The 16,162-nt window shown below is 46.8% G+C and overlaps 1 protein-coding gene across 1 annotated transcript in view; it reads left to right on the top strand.

The window, feature by feature from the left end:
• Positions 1–16,162, top strand: part of LTBP3 (latent transforming growth factor beta binding protein 3) — a 41,437-nt gene that overhangs the window by 23,940 nt on the left and 1,335 nt on the right. Inside the window, exons 12-26 of the mRNA XM_081892218.1 lie at positions 1,047–1,172; positions 1,310–1,444; positions 1,537–1,665; positions 3,351–3,470; positions 4,717–4,839; positions 5,712–5,834; positions 6,923–7,042; positions 7,757–7,885; positions 8,058–8,219; positions 9,160–9,243; positions 10,990–11,118; positions 12,583–12,720; positions 13,844–13,984; positions 14,605–14,766; positions 15,345–15,422. Of these exons, the coding sequence (XP_081748344.1) occupies positions 1,047–1,172; positions 1,310–1,444; positions 1,537–1,665; positions 3,351–3,470; positions 4,717–4,839; positions 5,712–5,834; positions 6,923–7,042; positions 7,757–7,885; positions 8,058–8,219; positions 9,160–9,243; positions 10,990–11,118; positions 12,583–12,720; positions 13,844–13,984; positions 14,605–14,766; positions 15,345–15,422 (1,899 nt within the window). The remainder of the gene's footprint in view (positions 1–1,046; positions 1,173–1,309; positions 1,445–1,536; positions 1,666–3,350; positions 3,471–4,716; positions 4,840–5,711; positions 5,835–6,922; positions 7,043–7,756; positions 7,886–8,057; positions 8,220–9,159; positions 9,244–10,989; positions 11,119–12,582; positions 12,721–13,843; positions 13,985–14,604; positions 14,767–15,344; positions 15,423–16,162) is intronic.

The following is a 16,162-nucleotide window of genomic DNA, read 5'->3' as shown; positions in this document are numbered from 1 at the left end:
ATGGGCTGGATGTGAGCCCAGCATCCTGCTCTTTCAGGGGCCAACTAGGTTCTCAGGGGAAACCTGTAAGCAGGGCTGGAGTGCAACACCCACTGTCCCCACCTGTCTTTTCCAGCAACCGGTGGGTAGACGCAGGTGGCGCTGTGGTCTGAACCACTGAGCCTCTTGAGCTTGCCGATCGGAAGGTCGGCAGTTCGATTCCACAAACTGAGCTCCCATTGTTCTGTTCCAGCTCCTGCCAACCTAGCAGTTTGAAAGCATAGCAGCACAAGTAGATAGATAGGTATCACTGTGATGGGAAGGTAAACAGCTTTTCCGTGAACTCTGGCTTCTGTCACGGTGTCCCATTGCACGAGAAGCAATTTAGTCCTGCTGGCCACATGACCCAGAAAGCTGTCTGTGGACAAACGCTGGCTCCCTCGGCCTGAAAGCAAAATGAGTACCACATCCCCATAGTCGCAATTGACAGGACTTAACCATCCAGGGGTCCTTTACCTTTTTAAAATAACAGCAACAACAACAACAACAACAACTATTATTATTATTATTATTATTATTATTATTATTATTATTATTTATACCTCACGCATCTGGCTGGGTTTCCCCAGCCACTCTGGGCAGCTTCCAACAAAGTATTAAAATACAATGGTCTGTTAAACATTAAAAGCTTCCCTAAACAGGGCTGCCTTCAGATGTCTTCTAAAAGTCTGGTAGTAGTTCTTCTCTTTGACATCTGGTGGGAGGGCGTTCCACAGGGTGGGTGCCACTACCGAGAAGGCCCTCCCACCAGATTCAGTGAGGTGACAGTTCAGTAGGGGGGTGTTTCCCACTGAAGCATCTGGTTGGCCACTGCGGAAAACAAGATGCTGACCTTTGGTCTGGTCCAGCCACTACCCCCCTCTTAGGCCTCTTTTAATGTAAGCCACGTGTAGGGAGTTAATGTAGAGAGTATAAGTAACAGGAACATAGTGATGGTGATATGATAAGGGCCTCCCATCTTTTAAAGCATATTTGTTTTCCCATATCTCTCTCCCCGCACCCTGTAGAGACGGACATTTGTAAACTGAGACGCAATATTTGCGGCCACGGCGAGTGCATCCCTGCAAGCCCTGGCTACACCTGCCATTGTTACCAAGGATACCGCAGGCATCCCCAGCACAGGTATTGTGTAGGTAAGGGGCATTTTTCCTCAAATGCACGCGCATCCCTTTTCCCACTCCCCAACAAGTTTGCAGCTTGAGAAAACCCTGCACCACTCAATTGCCTTTCCTCCACCTTCCTCTCTCCCCCCCCACTCTCTTCTCCCCAGATGTGAATGAGTGTGAGCTGGATCCTTGCGGCGGCAGCGGGAAGGGTGTTTGCATGAACACTGGCGGCTCCTACAACTGCCACTGCAACCGTGGCTACCAGCTGAAGGTCCACAAGGGAGTGCGGTCCTGCGTGGGTGAGACACTTGTGGGTCCTGGGGATGGTGAGAGGTTCCAGGGCCCGCCCTCTGCCCCACTCATGGCACCCCCCCCACTTCCCCCTTTCTAGATATTGATGAATGTGCCAAGCCCAAAGTCTGTGGGGATGGAGGATCCTGCATCAATTTCCCGGGACACTACAAGTGCGAGTGCCATGCAGGCTACCGGCTCAAGCCCTCCCGCCAGCTCCTCTGTGAAGGTACAATTGGTGGGGTTATGAGTGGAGGGTAGGGGTGGCAAGCACTGCAGAAATAAGGTTGCGTTTTGATTCAGTGTTTAGTCCTGGGAAATAAAATGGGGGGGGGTATGATAGCGTAACTGTCATCTACTGGTTGCATGCAGACGAATTGTGGGAGGCACCGACAGTCTGTCTGTCCCCCACCCAGCAAACACCCTGGGGAAAATGGCTCAGAGACAGGGGACTGGTGGTGGGACACTGAGGAGAGGTCAGAGGTAGCAGACTGGGAGGAGTCAGAAGCTGAAGGGGCAACAGGGTTTAGTGAACAGGAAAATGCTGTGGCAGAGAGCAGATGAGGTAGGCTGTGCAAGAGTCCAGGGAGTCTCCTCCTCCTGCTGGGACCAGCTCCCTCCCCTCTGGTCTCTGAGCACACACAGAGAAATGAGAAGAGCAGGACCCTGGAGAAGAGGAGCCTTAGAGAGGGGTGGGAAGGCTGAGGAGGCTGACTTCCGTGGAATTATTTAAGTCTTTCTGTAGGTTTCCATTTGGTGGGACTGGTGTAGACAGTGTCTTGGTTGCAAGGCAATTTAGAGCCAAAGCATAGGCCTGGGTTCACTTTGTTGAACCAGGCAGAGGGCCTTCTCGGTAGTGGCGCCCGCCCTGTGGAACGCCCTCCCTTTACATACCAAGGAAATAAACAGCTATCTGACTTTTAGAAGACATCTGTTTAGGGAAGTTTTTAATGTTTGATGTTGTCACTTTTTTATTATTGTTATTGGTGTTCTGTTGGGAGCTGCCCAGAGTGGCTGGGGAAACCCAGCCAGATGTGTGGCGTATAAATAATAAATTATTATTATATTATTTTGCCCTCTTAATTGCTTCTCACTGCTTCCAGTTTCCCTCTGGTGTCCCTTCTTTCCTTGCAATCTTGTTTTTGATTACAACCATCGTTCCCACCTCATTATGGTGGACTAACATGGAAAATTGCATTACCCCAAAAACTTGCCTGTTACCTTTGTTTTCTGAAAGGAAGAACAAAGGCTACCTCCTTTGTCTCTCATTTTGGAGGAATTTTACGGAACAAAACAAAAACAAAAACTTTACATTTGCCTCTTCCACAAGCCTCTCAATAAATTTGGGATAAGTAACATCTAACTGGTTGAAATTTTTCCTTGACTTAATATACAGCTTTTTATTATTGGAACTCAGCTTCATTAGTAAAAAAGAAAGTTATAAATGTGTTGTAACACTGTGGCACCAGATGGTGCTGTAGAGCTGGAATCAGAACCGAATGAAATTTTCCATGTTGAGCTATAAAACGGTTTGTAAAAAATCATTTTCAAAGCTGCATTTTTTCATAGCTGTGTAGATGCAGCCTTGGTACTCCTTGTTTCTCAAATGGTTTCAGCTAGGGGTTTATTCTGCATCTCTTGTAAGTCATCTGCGTCACACTTCTCGCTCTTTCCTTTCTTATGGTGATGCTACTCTCGACTTACCTGTCTGTACAGCATCTTGTGGCAAGCATCTAAGATAATCAGCTTTATTGTTTCTGTTTGTTAACGTGACTTCTCGTGCCAACCTGGGTTTGGTTGGGTTGAGTTTTTATGGGTTTGTCTCATGAACCTCTGTTTTGTTATTTGGGCTACACTGATAAGTTAAAAAATAAAAATCCACAAACAAACAAATAAACCCCGTTTCCTTTCCAGATATTGATGAGTGCCTTGACCCTGGAACTTGCCCTGACGGGAAGTGTGAAAACCGTCCCGGCAGCTACAAATGCAGCCCCTGCCCGCCAGGCTTCCGGGGTCGAAATGGTGTGTGTGGAGGTAAGAAGCAAGCCCTGCCTTAAGGCTTTGCTGGGCTCAGCCTCTTTTTATCATGGGCAGGCCAGCCCTGGTTTGGAAACCTTGCTTTATTTTTGATGCTGTTGCCATGATGGGAATCTGTATATTTTATCATGTAGTTCATAGTATTATAATTGCATGCGTATAATCATTTAGATTTTATTACGTTGGATAGATATTAGGGTGGGGCGATATCTGGGCAATATATCACCAGCTAAACATCCCAATATACCGATATATCACAATGTCTGAAATAAGGATGGAGCTATGTAGAGGCATGGGCTGGCTTCCTTTTTATTTCCTGCATTGTGATTTTTGCATAGCACACACACACACACACACACACACACACCAGGACAGAAGTTACGAAACCGATATCATGATATGGCATAGCTGTCAACTTTTCCCTTTTCTTGCGAGGAATCCTATTTGGAATAAGGGAGTTTCCCTTAAAAACCGGGAAAAGTTGACAGCCATGTGATACGGGCTTGAAACCAGTTTTGGACGATCTGTGGTTCAGCCCTAGATACTGTGAAGTGACATTTGTGCTGTAAACTGCCTTTTTATCAGGCTTCAGGGACTCGGCTTTCTCCCCTCTTCGGCAGTAGATAAGCAGAACAAAGCGAAAGGAGTCTCTTACCAGTTAGAGATTTTAATGATCACAGCGAGAGAACCAAGAATCCATTCCTAGGAATGAAGGTGCTCCCAATTAACAATCCCACCCACTTCCCCACTAGTCACTCACATCACTACCGCATCTTGCAACCTGATCTCACAACCACTGTGCTTTCTGTGCTGCCACCTTATCTGCTCTCCTTGACCTTGCCCTGAGCGGATGGACACCTTTCAGCTAAAGGGAGTCTGTTAACTCTCTCTCTCCCAGTTCTTCTTCTCCTAGCTCTTCACCACCCAGTACTTCACAACTTCTGTCTTCTGAACTATGTCCCTCTGCAAACCACTGTTCCAAATCTATACTGTCCCACTGCTCCTGGGAAGATTCAGGATCCTGATCAGGAGCAGGGGTAGGTTCCCACCATTCCTCCTCAGTGCAGCCCTCCTCAGCACAGTCCCCGGCACTTTTGGTCTTCTGAAGAAAGGTGGTGTATAAAAGACATAAATAATCAGACTAAAGAAGCACCATTCCGTCCTCACAAAGCCCTCCAGCAGAGCTCTCCTTCCGTTGCTCAGGGCACAAGGAGTGAAGCTCCCTGGGTTACTCTCCCTGCAGATGTGAATGAATGCGCCGAGAGCACGCTCTGTAAACACGGCCGGTGTAAGAATGTTGACGGCTCCTTCCTCTGCATCTGTGACGACGGATTTGTCCCTGCACCCGATTCCCACAGCTGTCTTGGTAATTCCCCACACCTCCCTGGTGCATGGAGCTTCCTGGTGGGAGGGAACCTGTACAGGCTGGTTTCTGTGATGTCACAGCAGCACAGCCAATGACAAGGGGGAGGCCAAGATGGTCACCCAAGCAGATTTAGTGCCACAAATCTTGGGTCCCACCCTAATGATCTGTTCACAGAGCACCATTTTTGAATAGCCCAGGAATTCTCATAGATGTCTAATGAAGCAGAATATTGGGAGATTCAGGACAGTTTAAAAAAGTCCGTCTTCACGCAGACTGTGGAACTCACTTCCACCGGAGACAGGGATGGCCAACAGCTTGGATGGCTTTAAAAGAGGATTGGATAAATTCAAGGATTTCACCAGCTAATAACCACAACAGCTATTCTTGCCACAGTCAGAGGCAGTAGTGCTTTTGAATACCAGCTGCTAGAAACCACAGGAGGGGAGAGGGATCACAGGGTGGTTCATAACATAGACCTCTAGTTCGAACCTCTTGTCAGCCATGAAACTCAGTTTGTAACCTTGGGCCAGTCACTATTTCTCAGCCTAGACAACTTCACAGGGCTGTTGCGAGAATAAGGTGGAGGGAGAAGCAGGGGAATCATGTATGCTTCCCTTGGCTACAGGGTGGGTGGGATAAAAAATGTCATAAAAGCAATGTTCCTGTCCAGGAAAGGACTTCCTTCCAATCTTGACTAGGTCAGAGATGGGGAATCATTGGCACTCCCAGGTATTGTTGGACTACAACTTCCTTCATACCTAAGAACACTGGGCTGATGGGAGTTGTAGTCCCACAACATCTGGAAGGCTGGGAGAAGGCTGAGCGAGTCAGAAACACCGCAGAGGTGGGCTGATTTGCTTCTTTCCATGCAGATATCAATGAATGTGAGAATGGGTCTCTCTGCACCTACGGTTCCTGTGTGAACACCCTGGGATCCTTCAAGTGCCAGTGCCCCGTGGGTTTCCAGGCTGTGAAGGATGAGCCACGCTGTGAAGGTGAGAGCGGCCTGGGATTTTGTTTTTGGCTTGGATTATTGGACTAGTTTTGGATTCCACCTGCGACACTGAGGAGGAGCATAAGGAAGTAGCTCCTTTGAGCTTGTGCAGATTGCCTGAGGAGCTGAAGCCGTCCTCCCTGCATCACAGGCTTGAGACCCTCCTCTCCCTCTGTTTTCAAACACAATGAACTATGCTTCTGAAGGTTAGAGATGGGATTCTTTGGCTGTGTATTCCCTCCTGAGAACGAGGGGAAAGGTTTGCTTATGAAGAGGTTTGCTTGTGTGTGCGTGTTTCTAATCCCCACTAATGGCCAGGAGGACTGAGGCCTGGAATGCATGTTCAGTCCCGCAGCTCAGCCGTCAAGCACAAAAAGTAGTACTAGAGTATTGCAGATATTGATATTGTGCAGCTTGAAGTGACTGGATGCATAAAAGCTGACTCCTTTTGGAATGAAACATTGTTGAGACCCATCAGATATTATTTTAAAACTTTACTCACACAACTTTCTTCAGAACAGGACAAAAACTTCAAAGATGCATGCAAACAATTTCAGGCAAGATATTGTGCTGTCCAGCACAGGCTCAGCATCTTAGAAAGAAAAGATAATCCCAAACAGGCCTATAAGCAAAGGTCTCTCTCTCTCCTTAGAGCCTCCATTTTGTCTGGAGCTTCAGGAGACTCTTTGACATATATTTACTCCCACAGAGCCTGGGAACAAAGACTCCACCACCCTTCCAAGATGGCAAATTTGCAATTCAACAGCTCACATGTGATATAAAGTTAAACACTCCCAGTGTTAGCTAGCAGAGAATAACAACAGTTAATTATCAACCCATCAAGGTGCTTTGAGAGCTTAGTACACTCCAGTGGAATTTCCCCATGGCAAACCTTTTCAGCAATACACAAAGGCATTCTCCATTTCAGTGTCAATTAAACAATTATACTTAACACAGAGGCGAGAACAATGCCATTGAGCAGGTACCAATCTCCTTTTCATTCTGACGAACCATAGCCAACCTCTTAGGCTTGGGACAAAGGGTGGGTTTTCCAGGCAAGTACCTTCTCCTTTCCTCCTGTCCCTGCAGACCTGAATGAGTGCGACTTCCCAGCAGCTTGTGTTGGTGGCGAGTGCCTGAACACCGTGGGCTCTTACCAATGCCTGTGCCGGGCTGGCTACCAGTTGGAGGGTGGTCGGAAGTGCCAAGGTGAGTGAGGCAGTTCACCTTATTGCAGATATTAATACTGCAGAGCTTGAAGCAACTGGATGCATTAAAAAACCAACCCCTTTTGGAATGAAACAATGTTTAGACCTATAAGTTTCATTCAGGCTTTACTTGCGGAGCTTTCTTTGAAACAGAACAAAAATATCAAAGATACATCCTGATAATTTCATGCAATAACTTGTGCATGTCCTGTACAGGCCCAGCATCTTATAAGAAATAAACAGACCTAGAAGCAAATCTCTCTCTCTCACACACACTCTCTTTACAGCCTCCATTTTCCCTGGAGCTCTGTTCACTTTTGTAGAGGCCCATTTACACCTCCTCTCTGTGGCCATCAGAGAAAGACTCACTCACACACAAAAATGGAGATCCACAGCTTGACACATGCAAAGAGTTTAATCCTATTTCTTTAATGTGATCTAAGCCAGGCATGTGACAGAGAACAACAGTTACCAGCTCATCCAGGTGCTTAGAGAGCTTCAGTAGAATCTTCCAGTTAAACCCTTTCAGCAATACACATAGGCATTCTCCAAATCAGTGTGAATTAAATAATTATACTTACTTAACACACCTTGCCAACAGTGGGCTTGGAACATGGCGAGGGAGGGGGGAAAGTTGACTTCTGAGGCTCCAGGTTCTTGTGTCCCTGAGCAACTTGCGCCTGGGGCACCAACAACTGTGGCGTTGCCTCCCCAGATGTTGATGAGTGTGCGAAAGACCTCGACCTCTGCCAGCCGCACGGGGCCTGCGAAAACACTGAGGGGTCCTTCGTGTGCGTCTGTGATGATGGATTTGCTCCTTCTGAAGACCAACAGAGCTGCGAGGGTGAGCGTGGCACATGAGGAGGGTGGCGAGAGCACTGGGGGTGGGGGGAGGAGCTTTTGCTTTCGCCAAGCGCCTCAGTCACGGTGGGTGAGAATCCGGCAGGCCTGAAAGAGGCGATGATTCTTTCTTGTGTGGAAGTGAGCGACTTTTCTCTCCCTCTCTTTCCCCTCAGAGCTGCCACACAACAAAAAGGAGTGCTACCTGAACTTTGACGACACCGTCTTCTGCGACAGTGTCCTCGCCACCAACATTACCCGCCAGGAGTGCTGCTGCTCGCTTGGGGCAGGCTGGGGAGACCATTGCGAAATCTACCCTTGCCCTGTGCTCAATTCTAGTAAGTCTGAGGGGACAGCTGCATGGAGGGTGTTTCATTAAAAGATCTTGATAAGTGATGGCGACAGCTCCTCCTGCCACCTTCGAATACAGGGCAAGAACCATAGCTCAGTGGTAGAGCAGGGTTTTGCAGGTCTGCGAAAGACTCCCACTATGAAAGTTTGGAGAGCTGCTGCCAGTCAGTGTGGCCCAGGCATGGCCAAACTTGGCCCTCCAACTGTTTTGGGACTACAACTCCCATCATCCCTAGTTAACAGGACCAGTGGTCAGGAATGATGGGAATTGTAGTCCCAAAACAGCTGGAGGGCCAAGTTTGGCCATGCCTGGTGTAGACAATACTGAGCTAAATGGACCAGAATTTGTATAAGGCAGCCTTTATACTTCTCCATTTCCTTGTACTGTTCCTCAGCAGTTTCTTTTAGGGGAGAAGGGTTCCCTTAGCTCAGTGTTGGGGTATTCACTTCAGCTGCAGAAGACCCCCAACATCTCCAGGGAAAAGCATTAGGTAGCAGCAGCTCTTGGGAACGACTCTGTTTTTCCCCCTTTTCTTTCTTTTGTAAAGTACAGCAGTTATAACAGCAGGTGAAAATGAAAACAAAACCATGCAATAGGCACGTAGAATAAGTGCATATGGATTAAGTACCCAAGTCCAAGTCATGAAAGAAAAAAGTTGTCTTCACATAAATAATATTTGTGCTATTCGATACTCTCTTCTCTGCCCGACACCTCCCTCTCGGAGCAGACAGTGCTGTGCTTGAAGTAGAAATGGTGCAAAATAGGCCTTCTTAGGATAGCAGAAAATCCCCAACTGCCAGCAAGGGATAAATCTTTCCAAGCAGGAAATGTTGCAGAGCGGGTGGCCCTTGGAGCCTGTACCTTTAGGCTGATGGTTATTTATTACCAGTTTTATATATATCTCTCTTTCTCCTCCCTCCACATAGTTGAGTTCCATACTCTCTGCCCGGATGGCAAAGGCTTCATTCTGGATGACACCATCCTCAACTATGGCATCCCAGCACATCGTGGTGAGTCTTTTGAGCCATGACATACAAAGAGATGCTCTGTGTGTGTGTGTGTGTGGTTATTTCGCTGGGTGGCCTACCTTGCCCATACCTGTGAGTCTCAGATGCTGCGTGACTCCGGCTCCCAGCAAACCCAGCCAGCAGAGCCCGTGATCAGGGATGATTTGAGTCTCTACTCCAAAGATTTGTTCAACCAAGGGGCACGGCAACTCAGGCCCAGGGCCAAAAATGACCCTCCAGGCCCCTCTGTCTGGCCTTCCGGATTCTCCACAGACCACACCTTCCCCCTGGCACCCTCCTAAGGTGTGTTTGCCTGGCTGGAATGTTTTCTTGGACTCTGAGGAAGCCTCTTGGAGTGTCAGGAGTGGAGCCCAATGAACAAAGGGGTGAGTGTTCCTCCTGTTGCTCCACTCAGTGGCTCCACTCCGTGGCTCCCAGCTGAAGAAAAAAACACATGAATGAAAAATCTCTCTACGAGATTTTTACAGCCTGCATCTTCTGCATTATTTGTGTGTGTGTGTAAGGAAACAAAGTTATTTCTTTTTAAGTCGTTTGGAACCTTTTTCTTCTTTATTTTACCGCTAACGGATGGAGATTTGTAACTTCCTAAACTCTGTGAGTAAAATCTTCACTCATTTGCAAAGCTTACGTGTCTGAAATATATTCCTAGCCTAAGTATTTTTGTGGGGAATGTTTGTTCAAAGGTGGATGAGGGCAGATGTAAAATCTACGTTTTAATGGGTTGGTAGCTATCACCACTGAGCTAACTGTTATGAGAGAGTAAGGATTTCTTCCAAACCTCTCTTTCCAACATAAAGAGATCACAGACCTCTGTCCCTGATATTGGGCATGGTTTACCAATATGGCTTTGTGGGCCAAATTCAGACACCTGGTGGTCTAATGAGGTCCACAGGTTAGACATTCACCCCCATCCCCCTTCAATGTATCTGCCCTGTTCACCCAATATTCAGGAAATTGTTTCCACTGTACAGTATTAGGAACATAGTTTCATGTTTGCCTTCCCTCTTTATAACATAGGCAAGCTGCAGTCCCATAGTCACCTCTGAGTAAGGGCCACTGAAACAGTAGGACTTACTTCTGAGCAGACCTATAATCGCGCTGTCAGCTTTGACATTACTGTGTCCTCATAGATACTTTGCTCTCCTGACCTCAGCAGCTGCATAATTTATATGTGCTGATTGCTCCATAACAGGGTTTCTTGGCTGGTGTCCAAGTCTGAATCACATTATAAAAACAAACATACAAACAACACATTTTTAATAATCAATCAGTCAGTCAGTCAATACAAAATAGTGAAAATTTATCTCCACAACCATCCAGCTCAAACTTTGGGATATTCAGAATTACACCTAATTGTCAGATGCTGCCTAAATGGTTATATACCTTCACATTTACTGAAATGGTGACGATCTGGATGTCTACAACTTTCCTTTGCATTTTATAACGTGCGTGCCACCCGAGGCAGCTGCTTTGCCTTGCCTCACGGGTGGGCCGGCTCTCACGAAAGGCAAATTCTCCTAACGATTTGGAGAATTTTAAGGTTTCATTTGGAGCACGCCCTTCCCCAACCTGACGCCCTCTGGAGGTTTTGCGCTATAACTCCCAGCAGCCACTGTTAGCACATGCGCCGAGGAAGGTTGCATTTGAGCCCCACAGGAATGATGCCTTGATTTGCTGGGTGGGTGAGGTTTCCCCGGATTAACAGCCTCTCCTCCCTTTTCGTTGCAGACATCGATGAATGCGCTTTATTTGGGGAGGAGATCTGCAAAGAAGGGAAGTGTGTCAACACCCAGCCTGGCTACGAATGTTACTGCAAGCAAGGCTTCTACTATGATGCAAACCTCTTGGAATGTGTCGGTAGGCAAGAGGGCCAAAAATGATGGGAAAAGCTGCAGGACTCCATTTTAGGGGGGGTCCACCCAGTGGCGTAGCGTGGGTTGTCAGCACCCAGGGCAAGGCAAGTAATTTGCGCCCCCTAACCCGTGGATTTGCGCCCCCTAACCCTAACCCCCAGATGTTGCGCCCAGTGCGGCCGGCCCCCCTGCACCCCCCACACTATGCCACTGGGTCCACCCCCCCCCAAAACCACTCAACAACTGTATCCGGATTTTCACTTTTGGAAATATGGCAATTCTAGTCTATTTTTGTGTGTGTGTCCTGTGGGTGACAACCTATCACCCAAAGCATAAAAACACCTTATACCATGGGCATAGCCAGGATTTTTGTTGGGAGGACTTTTGTTAGGCAGAACCAATGTGATTGGTCAGTTAGTATTTCTATTGTTTTACTTGATCTATGCTCATGCTTTATACTGAATCAGACCCTTGGTCTATCTATCTTATCTCAGTCTGTGCTTGGGTTTCTGGTTTTGTTGATGGTTATATATCATTGTAGTATTTCACCTTGCGTATTTTGACATTAATTAATTGATAATGATAGGCAGGTAAGCATGCAACTTTAGCAGGCGTGCTTTCATTTTTTTAAAAGACAGCAGTATTTAGATTTCTTTCGCTACACCTTTTTAAGAAACACTGTGTTTTGTTTTAAAAGGAAAGTAACTGTTTCTAGCAAGGCACCCCTTTCGCTCGCATTTATTTTTGATTCGGATTTGGCGTGGCCAACGGCTAGTACGATAACGTTATTCAGATCGGATTCTTTCTAGTTCGGCTTTTAAAAATCTGTCAGAAAGCAAGCAACATGTGAAAGCAGTGTGTCATTTGGCAAAGGTTTGTAGCGAAGGGCGTGTGTAAGCTAAAGAGGCGTAACGGTAGGCCTTGAACGCTCAAGATATCCTGAGTGTGTCAACTTTTTAGAGAGGAGAGGGGAAAAGTCGCACTAAATAGTATGATCTGCGCCCACAAGAACTGCACTGCCATTCTTTTTGATACACACACACAGAGTCGTACCTCTAGTTACGAACTTAATTCGTTCTGAAGGTCCGTTCTTAACCTGAAACCGTTCTTAACCTGAGGTACCACTTTAGCTAATGGGGCCTCCCGCTGCTGCCGCCATGCGATTTCTGTTCTCATCCTGAGGTAAATTTCTTAACCCGAGGTACTACTTCTGGGTTAGCAGAGTCTTTAACCCGAAGTGTTTGTAACCCGAGGTGTTTGTAACCTGAGGTACCACTGTATACAGCGGTTCCTCGGTCTACGTACTTAATTCGTTCCGGAAGCATTCTTAAACTGAGGTGCACTTTCCCTACTGAGGCCTCCTGCCCCCAGTGCCCTTCCACTGTTCGTCTTCCGAGGCAAAGTTTGCTAAGTGTGTGTGGAATACAGAAACTGCAAGACCTGAATTCCAATCCTGTCTGTCTCCTAGATGTGGACGAGTGTTTGGACGAGTCGAACTGTGTCAACGGGCGCTGTGAGAACACGCGCGGGAGCTTCCGCTGCTCCTGCCCTGCCTCCACCACCTATGACTCCAACCGTAAGAAGTGCATACCGGCCAGTGAAGTTGGTGAGTCCTGCCCCTTCCACTCTTGAAAAGAACACGATTGGTTTGCCCAGTGGACCTCTGAGCTGGAGGTTTGAGGCTGGTCTCTAACTGCCGCACGTTCTTAAGAAAGCCCCAGGACGCAGTGTTTGGGGGTTCTTAGTTTGGAGAAAAGGTGAATTAAGAGGTGACCATGGGTAGGCAAGCTAAGGCCTGTGGACAGAATGAGTCACCTTCTCAATCTGGCCCGTGGACAGTCTGGGAATCAGCGTGTTTTTACATGAACAGAATGTGCCCTTTTATTTAAAATGCATCTCTGGGTTATTTGTGGGGCATAGGAATTCATTCATTCCCCCCGCCAAAAAAATATAGTCCGGCCCCCCACAAGGTCTGAAGGACAGTGGACCGTCCCCCTGCTGAAAAGGTTTGCTGACCTCTGTGACAGACTTTTATAAAACTATGCATGGCAAAGATATAAAGTGGACAGAGGAAAGTTCCTCCCCCCCACCCCCCGCCGGCTTACAACATTAGAACTCATGGACAGCCTACAAAAGCTGAATGTTGGAAGATTCAGGACATACCAAAGAAAGCCCTTCTTCATACAGCACATAGTTAAACTATGGAACTCACTCCCACAGGAGGCAGGTGACAGCCACCAACTTGGGTGGATTTAAAAGGGGATTTGGACAAACAGACAGGCTATCGATGGCCTTCACAGTCTCTTTGCCTCCACAGTGGAGGCAGCAATGCTTTTGAATACCAGTTGCTGGAAACCGCAGGGAGGGGGGGAGCGGGCTCTTGTGCTTAGGACCTGCTTGTAGGTTTCCTTCAAGCCCTGGATTGGCCACTGTGAGCCCAGGATGCTGGGCCAGATGAGCCAGTCTCCTGATCCAGCAGGCTCTTCTTATGCTGAAGGAATTCATTTCAAAGGCCACCTTGTTAAGAAGTCGGCTTTGCCAGTTTGAGCCTGGAAAAAAGACCTCTCACAGGGCAAAACCTCAGTAGCAACAGAAGGGTGGAAGATAGCAAGAATACCAAGCAATTGGGGCTTGTGGGGTGTAGGGTTCAGAATAGGCTTGGGAGCAGGGACATGCATAAAGAGATCCACGTAGGAGTGAGCAGCTGGCTGCCTGGTTGTCGCCTGCAGATCTGGATGAGTGCCAGGACCCCAGGGTCTGCAAACTTGGGCACTGCACCAACACCATCGGCTCATTCTCCTGCGAGTGCCCGCCTCCCTTGACCTTGGACCCCAGTGGCAAGGAGTGCCAGCTCCCAGAGACACAAGCAGGTCAGCTCTATTTATTTGCAGCTTTTTTATACCCATCTAGTAATAGAAAGTTATTTGGTCAATGTGATTAAAGAACAAAAACAGAAAAACCCATAAAACACAACACTGACATAAATTTTTTTAAAAAAAACAATGTTAAAGAGCATTGGGATCAAATCAAAGTAAAACTAGCATCTGCTAAAACAGCAGTCAGAAATCTACAGAATATGGAAAGCCTGCAGATTTAACATATAGAGTAAGAGAACAAGAAGAACATATGTTTAGAGAAGATTGGAAAACATTTATTGAATATATGGGGGGAAAACATCTGAAAACATTGGCAGCATTAAGATAAATTCAACAGTGTAAATAAGTTTTGATGGATGCAGTAATGGAATACTGAATGATTTAGGTTTTGTAAAATATGCAGGGATTAATGATGTGCAAAATGAACCATGGAAAGAGAAGAAGAAAAGTCATTGATATTTTAAGGGTGTTTAAATATTTTAAATTGTAAAGGAGAAAATTTAATAAAAAATTATATATATATAGAAATACTTTTTTAAAAAACAAGAAAATTTCTGTGCACAAATGGAACCGAACCTCAAGCTGCCCCACCCTTTCCTCTCCCCACTTCACAGACAGGGTGACCGACCTTCGTGACGTCTGCTGGCAGCAGAGAGGGGAGGACGGGATGTGCTCCTCTCCGTTCAATGGCCAGCAGCTGAGCTACGAGGAATGCTGTTGCCGCTACGGCAAAGGCTGGGGCTACCACTGCCACGCCTGCCCACTGCGTGGCTCAGGTAACCGTGAGCGCTGAGTTCATGGGGAGGGAGGAGTGGGAGATGGGGGGGTAGTTGGCTGAGGGGAAAAGTGCCCTTGAGCATTGAGGGTCTGACCTCTCCACACACCAGGAGGTTTATTGAGGCAGCCCAGAGTGTCAGCGTGAAACTATTTCCTTTAGAATTGTCTGGGCCCAGGAATCCTGAAAAGCAGAGTGACTCTGAGCATGCAGAGAGTGAAGAGATTTAATTTATATGCCAAATCCAACTCTTCTCAGTATGGGGGACGTGGAACAGTATGGAAGATATGGGTGCCACTGAGCACACACAGAGTGCTTTCCATCTTCCCACCAAAGCTCCTCTTTGGTGGGAAAATGGAAAACACTCTGTGTGTGCTCAGTGGCACCCATATCTTCCATACTGTTCCACATCCCCCTCTTACACATTTGGGGCTAGGCTATGAGCCCTGGCATATCCCACTCTTTCCCTTAAATTATAACGCTTGTGCCCACTTTTTTTGCCTATCATTATGAGGGTGACTTAGGAGCAGGTGTGGCCCAAGGTGACGAGGACTGCTGTGGTGTTTGTTTCTCCCCCAGGCCTTAACTGCCAGTCCACTCCAAGCGAGAGCAACTCATTTTGGGACTTCAGCGCTTTGTTTGGCAAGGTGCACAAAGGTGAGAGTTTTAAGATTGCCTTACGGCCACTCAGCCACTCCGATCTGCGGAACTTGCACTGTTATGGGTTACACATAATTCTCGTTCCACATTGGTAAGAAATTGATCTTTTAGTATAGCAGCAGCACCCACACTTTGGAACTCCCTACCTATTGACATCAGGTGGGTGCTGTCACCATACTCTTTTGGGGGCCCAATATTTTTGTTTAGACAAGCCTGTCAAGACATGTAGAACATTGGCATATGTTTTAATCCGGTTTTTATCTTATCACTGGTCTTAATTATTTTTTGAATGTTTGAAATAGTTGCTTCTAACTGGATCTTGTTTTTGTTTTACTGATAATTTCATTGTTTCATTCTTTTTATAAACTGCTTTGAGTTTGTGTGTTTTTTTAATCAAGTGGTATATAAATTTTATGAAATAAATGGAGACAGGGGTGGTGTTCAGGGGCAGTCTGTCTGTCTGTCTGTCTGTCTGTCTGCAACAGCTATCACTTAGGGGAGTGGGAGGGTCTGGAAACAGATAAACAACTACATGACTCTTACAAGACATCTGAAGGCAGCCCTGTATAGGGAAATTTTTAATGCTTGATGATTTATTGTGTTTTTATATTTTGCCGGAAGCTGCCCAGAGTGGCTGGGGTAACCCATCAGATGCGCAACTACTACTACTTCTTCTTCTTCTTCTTCTTCTTCTTCTTCTTCTTCTTCTTCTTCTTCTTCAATACAAAATGAGCCAA

The sequence above is a fragment of the Podarcis melisellensis genome (genome assembly GCF_964234715.1).
Source record: "Podarcis melisellensis genome assembly, chromosome: 16".
Classification (NCBI taxonomy): Eukaryota; Metazoa; Chordata; class Lepidosauria; order Squamata; family Lacertidae; genus Podarcis; species Podarcis melisellensis.
The sequence above is the reverse complement of the archived record's forward strand: the minus strand, read 5'-3'. Positions and strand labels throughout refer to the sequence as shown.